At 35.8% G+C, this 17,975-nt stretch overlaps 3 protein-coding genes across 4 annotated transcripts; all 3 read right to left on the reverse strand.

Moving 5' to 3' along the window:
- Positions 1 to 1,463: 1,463 nt before the first annotated feature.
- Positions 1,464 to 7,302, reverse strand: LOC104085247 (pentatricopeptide repeat-containing protein At3g60050-like). 2 transcript variants are annotated; one of them, XR_004503993.2, is made up of 5 exons: positions 7,117 to 7,302; positions 4,142 to 5,696; positions 3,794 to 3,897; positions 2,452 to 2,885; positions 1,464 to 2,189 (listed from the first exon to the last, which is right to left on the reverse strand). XR_004503993.2 is itself a non-coding variant. In XM_033653177.2 (3 exons), exon 2 carries the CDS (start codon positions 5,637 to 5,639, stop codon positions 4,146 to 4,148), a length of 1,494 nt encoding a protein of 497 aa, XP_033509068.1. In that variant the 5' UTR covers positions 5,640 to 5,696; positions 7,117 to 7,302; the 3' UTR covers positions 3,793 to 3,897; positions 4,142 to 4,145. The 2 variants fall into 2 exon arrangements, 1 of the variants encoding a protein (XP_033509068.1); XM_033653177.2 differs by lacking the exons at positions 1,464 to 2,189; positions 2,452 to 2,885 and having other exon boundaries at positions 3,793 to 3,897.
- A 4,754-nt stretch (positions 7,303 to 12,056) lies between these two features.
- LOC104085245 (extensin-1-like) lies at positions 12,057 to 13,861 on the reverse strand. Its single transcript, XM_009589240.4, has one exon. The coding sequence runs from the start codon at positions 13,794 to 13,796 to the stop codon at positions 12,408 to 12,410; it is 1,389 nt and encodes a 462-aa protein (XP_009587535.1). The 5' UTR covers positions 13,797 to 13,861; the 3' UTR covers positions 12,057 to 12,407.
- A 975-nt stretch (positions 13,862 to 14,836) lies between these two features.
- Positions 14,837 to 17,676, reverse strand: LOC104085244 (pentatricopeptide repeat-containing protein At3g49170, chloroplastic). The gene has a single exon (XM_009589239.4). It carries the CDS (start codon positions 17,635 to 17,637, stop codon positions 15,082 to 15,084), a length of 2,556 nt encoding a protein of 851 aa, XP_009587534.1. The 5' UTR covers positions 17,638 to 17,676; the 3' UTR covers positions 14,837 to 15,081.
- Positions 17,677 to 17,975: the final 299 nt, after the last annotated feature.

Below are 17,975 nucleotides of genomic sequence, written 5' to 3' on the forward strand. Positions count from 1 at the left end.
TAAATATATAAATGACATAACATGGTAAATTTTATCAAATATACATTAGATTAACTATAAAGTATACATCTTATTCTTTTTCTTTTTTATTTTTTATTTTCTTTGTTCCTTTTTCTTCCAAAGTGAGAAGAGATAAAAACAAATAAGAAGGGCATGGGTAAATAATGGTGCTTTTCTGACGTTGTTCCTTTTTCAGATCTGAAGGTGATGGATTCACCATTTTAGTTTGCTGGTCGTTGACATATTCAGAGGTTAAAAATGGAGGGGCTATGGTGATTAGGTTGAAAAGGGTGAAGGTGGAAGATGAGAGGACGAGGGAGGGGGGGGAATAGATATGGGGTGGGGGATACAAGAAATTTGAGGGGAGAGAGGATAATAGGTTAATAGGGTATAAAATCTATTAATTAGTGGGTCAAATGTTCTCTTTAACTAATCCCTGATTTTGTGGACATTCTAATGTTTTAATCAATCTCATAATATTTCAATACTGCTAAAAATGTAAAAGAAATTGCTTTTTTGGAATAAACAAAAAGTAATTTTATTTATGAGAATAATTTTTAAGAAAGGACTAACCGTGTAAAAAAAACTCTTAAAAGTTTCATTATAAGGTAAGTGGACACTCAAAAGTGGATGTTGAATGGGAAGATGAAATGAGATCCATTAGACCAAGTAAATTAGAACTATTTAAATAAGTTAACCAAGTTGATAAGATCCATTGGCCTGCATTAGCACTGTTTAAGAGATTATATGGCCAACTTAGACCCTAAAAACATAGTATTTGTCGTGTCTAGACCAGCTATCCTTTTTTTCTCATAAATCCTTGAACGCTATCTTCTTGTTAAGAATAAAATGTCTTAAAATTAATTTCTAATTTGATTTGATGGTGGATACGGAGTACAGGGTACTCTATTTTTGCTGTAATAATAATGTTTCTATCCCAAAATTTGCAATTACCACTCCCATTTTATTTCAGGTAATAATTTGAGCTTTAATCAATCTTTCCTCAAAATAGAGTTTGTGTCCGTTAAATGAAATATGAGCAAAATTCAAATTTATTTTGAAAGGCTAAACAAAATTTTATACAGTACACCCCATTGAAAGCCCATTTAGATATTCAAAAGTTTTATTTGAAGTGTACAAGAACCATTAGCTGACAAGCAGGTTTTAATGAAGTTGCTTAATCATTGAGCAGCTTCAAGTCAGTAAAAACTTCTACCTTTAATCATTGAACCTATAAAACCATACATCCATGTAAAAGTTGGTTAATCAATGATCTACTTCTGCTTCAGCTAGCTACTAAGCGATTTAAGAAAACCTTTTTTACCATCAAGCAACTGTCAAATAAACATGTGCAGTACCTCTAATTTTAAATTCTGAACCTATATATTTCAAAGGAATCTGTTAGTAAAAAGCTGCTTAATCAACCATCTAGATATATCCAGCTTGCAGCAAAAGAAAAATAATGGAAGAAAATGACCACTTTCTTACATACAGTAGGAAAGATAATGGAAGAAGAGCCAAACAATACAGTAGGTTTTTTCAGGGGCTGCACATGCTAGCTTTCTTACATATATATGTAGTAAGCTACAGTGCTACCAGATTATTTTCCTACACTACAAAATTTCGAGGTCAATTGGTTAGAGTGGAGAGGATACAAGAAGTTCGTATACATTTTGCCTTACCATGCTCCGTTCTTTCATACTTTCCTTCTTAGTTCATAATTCTTCAACCAATCGACCACTATACAAAGACATGGCTACAACAGTCCACTCGACACATTCTCAGATGTGATCAAGGATTAGTACACTATACAGCTCACATTAAGGACCTACCCTTAGATGAAGAAAATAGATTGTCGTTGCCAAGGAAACGTCATCTAGTTTACCTCTTGATTACAGTATCTTTCTCGTCATTCTTCTCATCAGCATTGTTACTAGTGTAATCTCTATGGCCTCTTGTGTTTCAAGTGCTTAATTTTTCTTTTTTTTCCCTTTATGTTGATAACTGTGGTGTTCGAGCCGGCTTGCGTATCTCGACAGTTGATACAGTACCGAGTAACTCTGCTCACCAAGGCTTTAGATATATGAGAAGAAGTCACCTAGCAGTTTCTTGGCTCTGCTGGAATTTGAACACTGGTCTCTTATGGTTAAGTGCTTAATTTTTCTCTTATCTAGAGCACTTCACTTCATCTGCAAAATACAATTTACTTTAATAACTATTATAATACTAAACCCCAAGGAATGCTCATTACAAGCTTATGAAGCAATTCCTAACACCAATACAAGGAATTGATTGCTGGCATTAACAACAATCATTATGTGAAAACCACTGAAACATCCGAAGTACCAGTCACATCATATATATCTTTTCTCTTTACAATTCAAAGCAGGCTACCAAAGAGAATAGTATTAAGTGCTGCAATCATCATATGTTCAGGCAAGGAGAGCGTACCTAGTTTCTGGAATGAGCAGGCAGGAGTCTCGATGCTCTTGATGTTCAGAAGTGGCTGCTGCTTGCAAGCTGGAATCCCTGGGCTAAAGGCAAAGAGTGAGCTATATCTAACTGCTTGTGGCTTGGCTCTCTTTGCTTTAGGTCAAAATCAGCTGCTGAAGTGAGTTTGTGCCAATATTACTAAGTGCTAAACTTTGATACACTCTGCCTAATACTGTGAAGTTTTACCATATCCAGTCAGTCCTTACTGAGACAATGATTGCAGGTTATGTTCTACCCATTTTATTGCCAGGCCTCACCCAAAAAACCATACCATCATCAGGTTCTACGAGCAAGAAACTTCAATTTGGCACCAAGCACACAAGAAACACCACCGCTCAATTAGAATCATGTCCTCAAAGATGCATATTGCAGTATTGTCCGTGTCATGTTGCCTGTTTCCAGGTTGGTTAGTTATCTCTCATTTATCAGTTTAAGTTCCACACTACCAAAAGAATGGGAGAAAAGATACGAAACATGCAACCTTTATCTGGATTAAGATGAGCAATGTAATGGTGACAGATGACAGAAAAACAATGGCTGAATAAATTTAACAATCACGTTCAAGAAATATGAGAAAGAATCCAATAACGATTTGTTGGGAGTGTGGTAGAGTTGTATATATAAAAGAATCAAAGAATAATGTGCTTGGCTTAAAACAAAGGGCCAGAGACTGTTCAACGCACTTCATCCTAATTCCTTGCCTCAATCTTAAGAAGGTGGTGGAATCATAATCTGGGAGACAAATATAAAAACCAAACTGCTAGGTTAATGAAGGAACCATGTGCTAGAAATATCAAAGGTTACAAAGTTCTTTCATGTAAAAGGCATATCACCTCATACAATGGCAAGTTGGCAACCATGTCTACAGACAGCAGTGACATGTTTTGAGATTACAGTTTAACATACTTTATTGTAAGAATATCTAGGGAAACTAATCAGAGGCAGACAATCACTAACATATTTAAACAAGTAAAGATATTTTCAAAATGGGTAAAATAACATTCATGTGATGAGATGGAGATCATTACTGATAGATCGGAAGGGGTCAGTAAAGTAATACTACAGCCAAGGATTGAGAATTCTAGGATATTAACAAATTGAGAAAGGGTTTAAAAAGTAATAAAAGATGATCATCTTTTTTGATTGGTTAATTCAACAAGTGCCCTCATAATTCCATTAAACTTCCAAAAAGAAACCAGATAGTGGAATGCCAACAAGTGATAACTTCACAAAGCTGATATCTTTTCCCTATTTGCTTACTGATCCAAAAATTTAAAAAAAAAAAAAACAAATATGGTACCTTTTCCCTCGGCCGCTACTATTTTGCAGCAGATGGTAGAGGGATATGGACGTGCTAACTCGTGACACCAGTCGAATTGCAAGCGCCAACAGCGGCAATATTACCTGGTTTAAGGTAAAGCTAATTCATATCAGAACATGGAGGCATAAACACAGAACTAATGGATGATATTCATAGCACTTGTACATAAAAGGCAGTTTAGCCCGAACAGAATTCATTGTCATTGTTACTTTGCACTCCAAACAGTCCATCAAATACATAATACAACTCCAAGAAGTATCAAATAAACATTAGTTGATAGAAAAATTAGATTTTCATTCTAACCAGCTTGGTTTTTGCATCGGTTACCTCTTTAACATCTTCTATATCTTTTGAACTTTGGAACGAGATGGATATACTGTCCTTTTTCCACCATATGTCTAATTACTTCATGAGCTTTGGACAGCTTTCCAGCTTTTTTCAAGTAACTGACTAAAGTACTATACACCATGAAATTTGGATTACAACCCCTCGATTCCATTTCTTTCACCATCATGCATGCCTCATCAAATTTCTCAGCCATACAGAGCCCACGAATCATGGCATTGTAAGTAAACACGTTTGGCAACTGCCCATTGACGATCATGTCACTAAATAGTTCCTGAGCTTTATCAAGTTCCCCAGCCACAACATATCCTGTTATCATAACAGTGTAACACACAACATCAGGCACACAACCCTGCCTAACCATCTCTTCAAAGAAGTATTTGCATGCATCCAGATTACCCGCCCGACTTAGCCCATCTATCAAAGTGGTAAAATGCAGAATGCTTGGCTCACAACCAACTTCTTTCATGTGGTTTAGAAGGTTGAGTACTGCTAGCGGTTTGTCTCCTTTACCAAGAACATGAAGCAGGATGTTAAATGTATGAAAATCGGGTGAAAATCCATTCCGACCCATTTCATCTAATAATCTATGAAATTGATCCAGCTTTCCCAGCCTATATTTCGAGCATAGCAGTATGTTATAAGTTAAAATATCAGGAAGATGACCTTCAACCAACATTTGCTGATACACCCACTCAATTAACCTGTACTGATTTACACCCAGAAGGGAATGTAAAATTGCATTAAATGAATGCCTGAATGGTCTATAATTGAATGTCTTTGACTTAATAAACCTCTCTACTACTTTTCTAGCCAAACCTGCCTCTCCACAAGTACATATCAACAAATTAAATGTCCTAGCAGTTGTAGGGTATCCTTTCTCAATCATCTCATCTACTAATCTCCACATTGCCTTGAATTCCTCAGACTCTGCAAAAATCTTCATTATCAGATGGTACGAATTGGCCGTATGCCGGTAATTTTCTTGTTGACCAGACCATACAAAGAACTTGTACCCCAGCTTCGCACACCTATTTTTATTAGCATAATTTATTGTTTTCAAGATACCTAGAAGAACTTCTCTCACAAGCAGGCTTGAAACTGTAATATGCGAATTATCTAAAGCTTCTTTTGCATCAAATCCTGGACCATCTTGTTGAAGAATTTCAAGAATCATACAAGCCTCATTTCTCACTTTCTCAATAAAGTTGTGCCGACTTTTAAAATTTTGTCGGAAATCACCTTCATAGCAGCCATTGATTCCAATAAAGTCAGGCGACTCCTGTATATCAGGCTTATCTTTCATATTATTACCGGAGTTCATACTCTTCCAGCTCTCATTCAAGTAATCTTCGATTTTTCCAAACCCATTTCCAGTGCCATCAGTGTCAAATTGTCGATTACATAAAAACCGTGAAAAGCTGCTAAAATATGAGAATCTCTGAATAACTCTTTGACCAAAAAGAGCTACAGAATACATGCTAGTCCCTTGAATATAAGATAATAAGAAACAATTGTGAGCAAGCCATCACTTTCTCTGCATACAAGAAAGAAAAAAGAAGCACGACATCAGTTAAGATAAATCAAACTTAATCTCTTCATAGACTTCATTAAATATTAATAACTCAATCAATAGTATTTCAATCCCATTATTCACAAGCATAAATAATTCGTAAATCATTTATAAGAACTAATTGTACATTGATGTGAATGCTTATTGAACAATAACAAATTCATGTTGCATTAATACTTAAACTAAAAATTAATTATTCAATAACCAATGCATAACGCAATAAGAACAATCCTTCTCTGAGGAAAAGCAAATTCCTATTGGTCTTTTTAAGAGTAGCATATGAATTACTTATTAGAAAAAGATATTGCATAAGCATTAGTGGCTGTACCTAAAGATTATATTTTTTCTTTACGTACTTAGATGTAATCACCATATCAGGTATAAGGTGCACACATATAGAGGACAAAAAAGAAAAGAAAAAGCTGCATGTGATAGTGTAAATGTAGATGGTTTGATAAGTGTTAAGGGGGAACAAGGTAGACCAAAAATCGTATGCAGGAAAGTAGTCTTGAAAGATCTACTATCTCTTGGAATTCATACGAACTTGGTGAAGAACATAACACACGCATAATATCCATATAGGTGTCTGCACTGAAGCCACTTAAGAGAGGCAAAGCACAAAACATATTTTGCATCTAGCTCAGGGCTACATAGCACAATTGGTACACTTACACTAGGTCTGGTGTTTGACGTGACTATTCTTATTTTGGTAACGGATTTTCTGACAGAGTTGGAATAAGTATGAAATTTAAAGAATCCTTAATGGTGGAGGACCCTTATTTTTTCCTAAAAGACAATTTATTAAGTATTGGAATGAAAAAAACCTATAGGGAGCGAAATGGTTAACGAGGATCCATATAGCCGATCCCAACTAATTGGGATTGAAGCATAGTTGTTGTTAATAGAGAAAAGATTAGGAAACCTAAATCCAGGGCTAGAGTATGCCACAGTCCTCAAAGAGGACTTACATTGACATAGACATTGCCAACTAACGGAGACTGTTGGCAGCGCGAACGGAACCTAGGTCTCGAAAGTATTCTACCTTACCAAATTGAGCGCAGACTACATTAGAATCTACCAATGTGAAACGTATAAGTATTAGAATCCTCAAATCAACATCACTTCAAACAGCAAGAAAAGGCTAGACGAAACCTTTCAGCCACCCTCACAACAACCCAAAATACTTAAAGCTACTACCTTTACCCTTTTACCAGCTCAACAACATATCTGTACAGTCTAGATAAACATTTATCAACGATAATGTGCAAATGAAAAAAAAAAAAAAAGGATCTAGGAATAAGCTCGAGACAAACGAATGATTACAACAATTGAAATAACTCAAAAGACTGCCGAAAAAGGTAGAAAAGGAAGGGAAACAACTTACAGACAGAGAGAAACAGATTGGTAAGGAGGGAGCCATGGACGCAGCGAGGCAGCATCCACCGGCGGCGACCGGCGCCGGAATCAGCGGCCGGCGGGGACAAGTGGAAGTAGCACTGGTAATTTGGGTTTGCTGGCGGGGCTCCTAAGGCTGCGCAGAGGGAAGAGTGAAGGGAGCAAAGGGCATAGTGATGGTACCAAAGTGTTATTTAAATGCTACGGGTGTTTTTCGTTAATTTAATACATTTCCAGTTAGTATTTACTTAAATTTTATTTTCTTGATTTTATTCTCCTGCTAAATTCTGTATTATTAATTGAGTATTACTTGATTCTATTTAAAAAATAACATTGATATTAGCAATACATGTACTCCATAAGAGTAGTAAAAAATACTATTCGGTTAACTAACTTCGTATCTCATTCGTAACATCGTTATATCTTTTGATATATTTAACATAGAAAATTCATTTTAGAAAAAGAATTGGAAAAATGATTCATATGCCTAAATTTATAAATATCTTTATTTCTTTCTTAACTAGATGGTTATGGCCCCTAAGCACTGGCCCAATATTGTCAGTGTTGAAAACTTGAAATTAACAGCTTCAAATAATTTATATTCATTTCCGAACAAAATATGCACTCATGCATGTTGTGTGGCTACCAACTAATACATTCTTCACATCCAGGAACCTTCATATCATCGATGCATTTAGAAACAAAATCAAGTTGTACACAAGTTACGAAGTATTATAAGTAGCACATTTTTTACTGCCATGAACTTACTATTACATATACACTTTTTAGAAATATATATATATTTCTAAAAAGTGTATATGTGATGCTTGATGCATTGATGATATTGTGTTTAGTCGTCCTTTTTGCATCTCTCTACCTGTAGAATTGTGAAGTGATGAGAATTGCCAGGCGTCAATGTCCATATAATATATGTGTGCAAAACTTTATAGGAAGGAAAGAAAGAACAAGAAAAGAATTGGACAATATTGATGCCCGTGTTCTTTAAATTTCCTTAGACATGTCAGTTCTAAATTCTTGAACACAGAAGCATACAATATGGGAAATCAAGGAGAAGAGGCTTATTCATTTTGGATCATCGTGACAACTTAATACTACATTTGTTCCCGTTTATGTGAACTTATTTTTTTTTTTGGGATGTTCCAAAAAGAATGACCTCTTTCTAAATTTGGTAATAATTTAACTTAAACTTACAATTCTACCCTTAATGAGAAGCTTTTATAACCACACAAATACTCCGGACCTCTTTTCGACTTGTTTAGGACCACAAATTTCAAAAGTGTTCATTTTTTCTTAAACTTCGTGTCCAGTCAAACATATTCACGTAAATTGGAACGGATGGAGTAATATATTTGAAACTTATAAACACAACTGACGCATAGATGGATGCCAAAAATTGCTTTTCTTGAAAGAAGATGGAATACTGAAGTTACTTGCAGTTGAGTTCTGGATAGGATGAGCAGTCCAAAACTATTAGCAAAGTATGCTGCTGGCTTCTAGGCTTTAACTTCAAATATAAATGCATTTATACTTCCTCAAGTAACGTTGCTTACTTGCTTAGCACAAATGCCATATATCTTTTATTGCCAACAGAACTTCAATGTATTGATTGGACATAAGTTTAATTCTATAACCATAATTTTCAAGAATTTCAAGAAAAATCATACTCATATATAATCATAATTTTCAACAATTTCAAGAAAAATCATACTCACAATGAAAAACGAAAAGGGCTACCAATTCAGCTAATATGGATAGTTTAACAAAGGCATCACCCAATACAAAACCTTAATAAAAATTTATCTGGAGCATTTGATGTACATTATGTGTATACTCTTTCCTCTTTTCTTTTTTTATTTAAGGCCAGATAAAAAGGACAATTTTAAATTACCAACTTCTTTCTCCAAATAGTTTCTTCCTCCTAATTGTACCATTCAAATTATTTCACAAATAATTTTTCCATGGTTTACCGTGGATAAACAATATTCTTAGTTAATTTCTTCAACTTATGCTTCAAGCGGTGTACCATGACCATCCCATCACTTTTCCTTGAAAAAATTAGTGGTAAGAAAAAGGATCTAGTTGAATAAGTTAATGCATCAACTCAATTGACACATAACTCATTCACATGTGCAGATAATATGTTTGCAAAAAGATTTAGCTGATTAAGGTAATGCATCAACTCAACTGGCACATAACTCATTCACATGTGCAACTAATATGTTTGCTCACATCTTAAAAAGAATCTAACTTATTACGTTAAAAGTATCAATTCATTTGACGCATAAATCATTGGCAATTGCAGATACCGTGTTTGTTTATAGTTTAAAAGATTATAGAGCATAAACAAAGCAGTCAATTACAGAGAAAAAGAATGATAGTTTGGCATACATTTATATATATCCTCAAAAGAGTTTGAACCATCTTGAACCTGCAAAAAGACAACCTTCATGAGGAATTAAAATAGACAATCCACCCTCTAATAATGAATCTTTTGGTAGATAAAGAAATATATACATTATCCGAGATATTTCAATTTATAGAGTTCTCTAACATACTAACCTTATATTACCTTTTGAGAATTTCATTTATAGTATAATGATAAACATTTGAATATTAGTGGCCTTAATTCTCTTTTTAATTTCCTCAAAAGAGATTGAAGGTAAATTAGTGCACCTAGTAGGTTTGAAGAAATTAATGATAAAATGAGAACATTCTTCAAAAAGAAAAAATCAAATATACAATTTGGTGCACAAACATCAACATATTAAAAATATCGAAAAAGAAATTCTTAAAACAAACTCTAGTTTTCATCACCCTCCAATCGTGATCCCCCCCCCCCCCCCCCCCCAAAATAAATAAATAAAGAAACCAAAAATATCTCAAAATTAGAGTTAAAAAAAGGAAGTTTTTTGCACCAAATCAATCAAACAGAATGTACTGAGAAAATATATTGCAACAACATATAGTAGTTTGACATATAGGAGGATTGGTGGATCGATTAAAATCAGGAATTCTAGATTAGTCCACTTTCTTAAAGGAGGTAAATCTAATTGGATTATATGCATCAGTGCTTTATGCAGCTATCCATTAGGAGAAGCTAATATTTTAAGCGTAATTTTTTCAACAATTAACCTTGATAAATTTTTTCCCTGACTTCGTAACATCAAAATGCAGGATATGTATTTTAGTGAGTGTACCTACAGTAGAATAAATAAAGATGAGAAATAATCACAAAATTCATGTAATAGATAAACCTGCTTCAAGTTACCATAAATCTCTATCGTGCAACCTTTAATTTCATAAAAATCCTCTTAAAGGGAACAAACCCAACTACAAAATTTAAGCAAAAGACCAAAATAACAAAATCTTAAAATGAAAAAGTGGCAGTGTAAGTAAGAACGTCAACCTTACCCTTTGTTAGGCTTCTATATTGTGCAGCTAGTGCTTAGAGCCATCGGACGTGACTGTTCTACTGCAAAGATACAAATTATCCTTTTAACATGTAAAAGTGCTAAAGTCAAAATGGCTACTCAAAGAATAAAGAGAAACTGCATAATACATATGTTGAGGATTTATACATGGCAACTTCTTTATTGTTTGTTTTTTTAGTTCAGATTGAACCAGGAATTAGGATACCCCAACGAATATTCATACAATTTCTGCCAATTATACTCATCTATATAGAGTGTTATTACGACAGTACAATAGTAGCATTGTTACAGAAAAGTCATTTTTTAATTCAGCTTTGTTTGCTCATTGTTGCATTAAAAGGGATTTTTTTTTGTCCGGCGACATCAGTCAATATAATTTGCAGTGCCTAGGCCTTCTGTTAGCAGCTTTTTTTTCAATTTGATTATTTTTATGATTGCAAGAGAGAATTAGTAAATATGAAGGGGACCGGAAGAAATTGACGGGTGATGAAAATGGAGAATTACTTTTTCCATCGTACTATTATCAGTGTGTGATGAGAATGAAAATGACAAGTATGAGAACATGTCCAATGAATGGAAGTAGAAATAAGTGAGAGAGGCAGGAGTGGCTGAATATGTCTTCCACTGAAACAATAATACAAGTAACAATTGAGAAAAGTTTTGAATGTTGAATCTGATTCAGGATCACATGTCTATAGGATCACCTCCAAAATTTTTGTTGATAGGTATTCTGAAATGCATTTTGATTTTCTAATTTCTTTGAGTTTCTTCTGAATAAGAGAACTTACAGTCTGCTTTGGTACTGCATTTTGGTTTGATTTTCTCTATTTTCAACTTCTTAGGAGAAACGAAAAGTTAGAAGTGAGCTTCGAATAAACCATGACGCAAAAAAATAGAAAGAGAAATCGTATCAAAGCAACAAATGAAATTTTTCAGCCCAAAATTTTTATTTCTCCTTCCCTCTATAGACATAACAATGTCACCATAGAACAACAACAACAATCAAAAATTCAGCCATGAAATTAAAAATTGTTAAGAGATGTCGAAAAGGCAAAGAAAAAAAGAATAGAGAGAGGATTGAGAGACAAAAGTATTCTTGAAAGTCCGAATATCTGAAAAGGGTCAACTTTAGTGTGTCCAATGGAACACAACACTTTATGACATAGTGAAATTATATTTATGCCCTTGGCCGACCTCACTTGCCTCTTCTATATAATAGAAATATGTTTATTTATATATAATTTTATTTCCTAAATAGCTTATAAGTACATTTAGAATTCAGAATACTATAGTAAGTCAAAGAAGAAACTCTACTGTTGTGTCGATCCATGACCACGTCTTTCGACTCACATCCATATTTTTCTTTTTCTCTTCTTTTTTAGTAGGTAATCAACAATTCTTGAGAAAAAATTCTCTAGAAATAATACTGTTGGATCTCCCGGAGGTATGTGTAAAGACCAAAGTAAAGTATTCAATGGATAAGAAATAATATTAGATAAACCGGAGATTCTCGATAAATTACACCAAAAGAAGGATCTTGATATAATAAAGCCAAATTGATGGAGATCTCAAGGATCTTACTTAAAACTCAAATAATAAATATTACAAATTATTAAAATAAAAGAACACACAGCAAGCAAAACCGATCACTTTGGGGAACATACATAAAATTATGGCGAAAAGGAAATGGAAATACTCGGGAAGGAGGATGAAAAGGAGTTATAAGTCACGGAGATGGGGAAAATGATTGAAGAGAAGGGTTTGAATATTAGTAGTAGGTTGGTGGGGTAGATGTTGGCGGTGGAGGTGAAGCATAGGTGATTGACTATTAATACTTCATAGGTGGCGGAGGTGAAACATAAATGGGTGTTTGCTTGTAGTACGTTGGTGGTGGAGGTGAAGCATAGGTGAGTATTTGCTCGTACTTCACAGGTGGTGGAGGTGAAGCATAGGTGGGTGTTTGCTTGTAGTGCATTGGTGGTGGAGGTGAAGCGTAGGTGGATGTTTGTTCGTACTTCACAGGTGGTGGAGGTGAAGCGTAGGTGGGTGTTTGCTTGTAGTATGTTGGTGGTGGAGGTGAAGCATAGGTGGGTGTTTGCTTGTAGTACGTTGGTGGTGGAGGTGAAGCGTAGGTGGATGTTTGTTCGTACTTCACAGGTGGTGGAGGTGAAGCGTAGGTGGGTGTTTGCTCGTACTTCACAGGTGATGGAGGTGAAGCGTAGGTGGGTGCTTGCTCGTACTTCACAGGTGGTGGAGGTGAAGCATATGTGGGTGTTTGCTTGTAGTATGTTGGTGGTGGAGGTGAAGCATAGGTGGCAGATTGCTCGTACTTCACAGGTTGTGGAGGTGAAGCGTAGGTGGGTGTTTTCTTGTAGTACGTTGGTGGTGGAGGTGAATAATATGATGGCGATTGTTCATAGGTTTTTGGTGGAGATGGTGAATTGTAAATTGTAGGCGACTTGTAGTACTTTGTTGGGGACGGAGACTTATAGTAGTACTTTGAAGTAGTTGGTGACTTGTAATAATGCTTTGTGGGAGCAGGTGACTTGTAATACTTGGTTGCAACCGGTGCCTTGTAATAGTATTTTGAAGGAGTTGGTGACTTATAGTAATACTTTGAAGGAGAAGGTGACTTGTAATAATACTTTGATGGAGCTGGTGACTTATAGTAATTCTTTGAAGGAACAAGTGACTTGTAGTAATGCTTTGAAGGAGTGGGTGACTTGTAATACTTCGTCGCAACCGGTGACTTATAGTAGTGCTTTGAAGGAGATGGTGACTTGTAGTAGTGTTTTGATGGAACATGCGACTTGTAGTAATGCTTTGCAGGAGCAGGTGACTTGTAATATTTCACTACAACGGGTGGCTTATAGTATTGCTTTGAAGGAGCAGGCGACTTATAATATTTTGTTGGCAAGTGCGATTTGTAATATTTTATTGGTGACGGCGACTTGTAATAATCGTGCTTCGAAGGTGATGGAGATTTGTAGTAGTGTGATGGAGAATGTGCAGCAGGTTTCTCAGGTTTCTTGTAGTAAGGAGTGGGTACATCATACTTGGATGGAGATGGTGATTTGTAGTACTTCTTAGAGTTGTAAGAAGGTGAAGGAGAAGTATAGCCATAAGAGTAATCAGCAACAACAGTGCTGGCTACTAAGCAAATTGCCAAAGCAGCTGTTAGTAAGGGCCATTGGCCCAACTTCCCTAAGCTTGTCATTTTGATTTGCAACAAACTATTGCTGGAAAAGGGAAGGATATAACTAAGACTTGTCTTGCATATTTGAGTAGAGAGCTCTGGTTTTTATAGGCAATGTGACATACTTTTGGACATTAATGTAATAGCTTCATGGTTACCCACTAAGCAGAGAGCAAAGTACAAATAAAGACTTGATCAGTACATAGTGGGAGGCATTATCTGGTGACAAAATAATTTAAATAAGAAATACTCAATAAAAGTTAGGGATAGCACAAATTAGCTAAAGATTGACTATTTCTAAACAATAAACAGAACACAGAAATGGGGGCATTTTCTTTGTTCTTTTTACAATGCTAAAATCTGTAAGTTGACTTATGATATAGAGTTTGACATTGCCCCCATCTCCAAAGAAAAGCAAAAGGCAAACAAAAATGTAATGGTTTTCAGCACATTGTGTGCGCTTCTATACAAACAAAGTCTCCATAAAATCAGATGTCAAAGTCATCAGAAAAAAAAAATGAAACGATAAACATAACGTTTACAGAACTTTTATAGTAACAAATATTTTGTGTGTCAAAAGCAGAACTTGTTATCAGTTTGGTTTGGATTCAGATCAACTACTTCTTTTACTTTTCGGATGAATACCAAACGGAACCTATGGATAATAAGCCAATTTCAGTACAACAGATCTCAGGAGATTAAACAAAAGCAGGAACCAAAATAGATATCGACATACATTACTGTCAACTGATAAGGTTTGACTGACTTTGCTTGCCGAATTTATTTGGGAAACCAACGAGCTTGATCTTTTTTGCTTCGGCTCGTATACTGACATATTCACATTTTTTGCTCAGATATGCTTAATAACAAATGAGACAGTAACTCATCTCTCTCTCGACTAGATAAAAAACACAAAAGAAGTAGAGCATAGGGCAATGCCAAACATGTTGCTGAAAAATCAGTCATCAGACGACCTATGGTACATGAAGTACGGGTGTTTTCTTCAGAACTTCTTCAATGGTGCTCCTTATGATCATACTCCAATTCTCTAGTTACTGAAATTTTCAAAACTTCGCTTTTCTCATTACATAATGCCAGCTGGGGTAGACAAAATACAACATAAAAATGAATGTGCAAATCATATGGTTTCATTCTGTACTTCTCTACATGATTACAGATACATGTTTTATAGCACTATGCACATCTGTAAGTTGCAACATACTAGAATGATTTTTAGTATTCTAGTCATGTTTGCTACGCTGGTTTGGACGTGCCAATAAGACCATAATTGACAGTTAAAAGACTTTCACCAATAGTCATTGCAGGAGCAGAGTCCATCTTTAATATGGTGAAAACGATTAGAATCTCTAACAATTATCTCTCTTCCCTCCGCTACCGATATAAACTTCATTGCATTATGGCAATCTCCACATACTCGAAGATTTTTGAATATTCTGATGGGCTTTGACTTGGAGTTGGATGTGCTAATAAGACCAAACGCCAAAGCAATTTTCTCACTGTGCTGGAAAAGATATTGCTCCTTTTGTTCATCCTCCACCTCGTGAAGCACCAAGTCTGTGTTGGGTATATAGCCAATCTCCCTTATTTTAAGTGCTACCTTATCTAATTTTTCATATATCTCCTTCGCTCTGGGATGATTTGTGTCGCCTACATAAAACCTGTGGACACTATTTTCAGCTTCTATCCAACTACATCCAGCTTCCTTCACCAATCTCTTTTCTTTCATGTCTTTTCTGATCTTTGCTACCTCCTCCCATTCACCCCTCGAAGCATACAAGTTAGATAGTAAGACGTGTGCTGCTGGATCACTTGGCTCCTGTTCAAGAATCATTTCTGCAGCGTACTTCCCCAGTTGTAAATTGCCATGCACCTGGCATGCCCCAAGCAAGGTGCGCCAAACAAGAGCATCGACATTCAAGGGCAGTGATTTAATAAACTGAACAGCCTTTTCCAGAGAGCCTGATCGGCTTAACAAATCAACCATGCATGCATAATGTTCCATCCTAGGTGTTATCCTGTGATCTTTGGACATTGAATCAAAATATTTCCATCCCTCCTTAACTAAACCAACATGGCTACAAGCTGATAAAACAGCAATGTACGTGATCTCGTTTGGTTTTATACTAGCCCCAAGCATTTGATTGAACAATTCCAAAGCTCTATGGGCAAAACCATGTTTTGCAAAACCTGTTATAATTGAAGTCCAAGATATTACATTTCTATCTTCCATTCTTTCAAAAACTTGAGAAGCAGCCTCTATGTTACCGCATCTAGAATACATAGATATCAAAGCATTGCAGACAGATTGGTAGGACTGGATCCCTGCTTTCAAGACCCGAGCATGGATTTGCTCTCCCTTTCCAACTGCACCTATACTTGCAGCTCCACTCAACAAACTAGCAAACGTGAAAGCATCAACCCCAACTTCAGAGTCTATCTGGCTGAAAAGTTCAAAAGCTTCTGCGGAATTCAGATTCTTTGAATATCCATCAAGTATTATGTTATAAGATACCAAATTCTTCTTAAACAGAAGTTCAAAAGCTGTTCGGGCTTCTTCCATCCTACCAGACTTGGCATACATGCTAATTAGCGAATTCGCTACACAGTTCACAGATGCAAGACCCAATTTCACTGCATGATTATAGATCTGTTCGCCTATAGCAGGATTTGAAAGATTTCCACATGCCTTTAAAAGACTAGAAAATGTAAAATGGTTCGGTTTAACTGGACCTTCTATCATTCTACAGTACAACTCAAAGGCCTCCATATCATAGCATCCGCTTTGCACATATCCTGTAATAATAGCAGTCCAAGACATGACATTATGATCAGCCATCTGATCAAAAACCTTTCTTGAATCATTCATAGAGCCATCCATTGTACACTTTGCATACATGTCCACCAAACTGCACCCAACACAAACATCGGAAGACAACCTAGACTTAACCACCCAACCATGCAATTGTCTCCCAAACAAAGACAATCCCAGCTGAGCACAAGCCGATAAAACACCACTAAACGTAAACCTATCAGGAACAAATCCTTCAGAAACCATTTCCAAGAACAGCCCAACAGCATCCCTGTCAGCACCAAGTTGAGAAAATCTAGTAATCATCAAAGTCCACGTGACAAGATTCCTCTCAGGCATTCTATCAAACACTTGCTTAGCTGACCTCAAGTCACAAAACCCTTTGGCAAACAAATCAATCAGTGCACAACCAACACAAATATCAGACTCAAAATACCCAGTTTTAACCACAAACCCAAATATCACCAACCCAATCCACCCAAACACTCCGCTACAACACGCCTGAATCACTGCAGAGAAGCAGAACTGATTCGGGTACTCCCCAAACTCCACCATATCAAAGAAAGTAACCACAGCTTCTAACTCCATACCACAATGCGCGAAACAAGATATCATGGCACTCCAAGAGACTAAATCTCTCTTCTCCCCCATGTTCTCGAAAATCTTTTTAGCAGTTTCCCAATTACCCATTTTAGCATATAAACTTATCAACGAGTTAAGAACAATTGTGTCCGGTTCGAGTGATAAGTCATTGAGTTTAGAGTGTAGAAGTTCACCGAGCTGGAAATTTCGAGTTCTGATGCAAGATTTGAGAAGAACTGTACAGGAGGTGAGGTCAGGGGTAAGACCCATTTGGGAAATGTGATCAAGGGTCGAGATTGCTTGCTTGAGGTTTCCAACATTGGCTTGTCGAATCAAACGATCCTTCAGAGCTTCGAAATTAGGGTTTCTTCTGTGAATTTGAAGGGATGTGAGGTTTTTGGGGGAAGGAGGGATGAGTTTGGCGGGAGAGGGAAGAGTGAGAGTTATCATTATCTATAACGGCTTTCTTCCTTGTATGGTGCTCAAATTATCCTATTTATATAATACCTCAATTTAAAAAAATAAGATATTTCTTCTTCTTATCTTATATAATACCTCAGTTTATTCGAGGGCTTTTTGTATGGCAATATTTGATCGGAAACCAAATTAAAAAAGAAAGTAAGATTTTTGTCACATTTGAGAATTATTATTAGAAATTGCTATCTAAACATACTGTGACATTTATAAAATGAAAAGTTTAAATTAAAGTTTTCAAATATAAAAGGATATCATTCTTTTTAGAAAAAATTAAGTAACGGGAAAATTAAAATGAAACTAATGGAATAACA

Source organism: Nicotiana tomentosiformis, chromosome 1 (genome assembly GCF_000390325.3).
Source record: "Nicotiana tomentosiformis chromosome 1, ASM39032v3, whole genome shotgun sequence".
Classification (NCBI taxonomy): domain Eukaryota; kingdom Viridiplantae; phylum Streptophyta; class Magnoliopsida; order Solanales; family Solanaceae; genus Nicotiana; species Nicotiana tomentosiformis.

Coding starts and splice junctions, on each gene's coding strand:
- LOC104085247 (XM_033653177.2), bottom strand. CDS start 5,639: ATGTATTCTGTAGCTCTTTTTGGTCAAAGAGTTATTCAGAGATTCTCA.
- LOC104085245 (XM_009589240.4), bottom strand. CDS start 13,796: ATGACAAGCTTAGGGAAGTTGGGCCAATGGCCCTTACTAACAGCTGCT.
- LOC104085244 (XM_009589239.4), bottom strand. CDS start 17,637: ATGATAACTCTCACTCTTCCCTCTCCCGCCAAACTCATCCCTCCTTCC.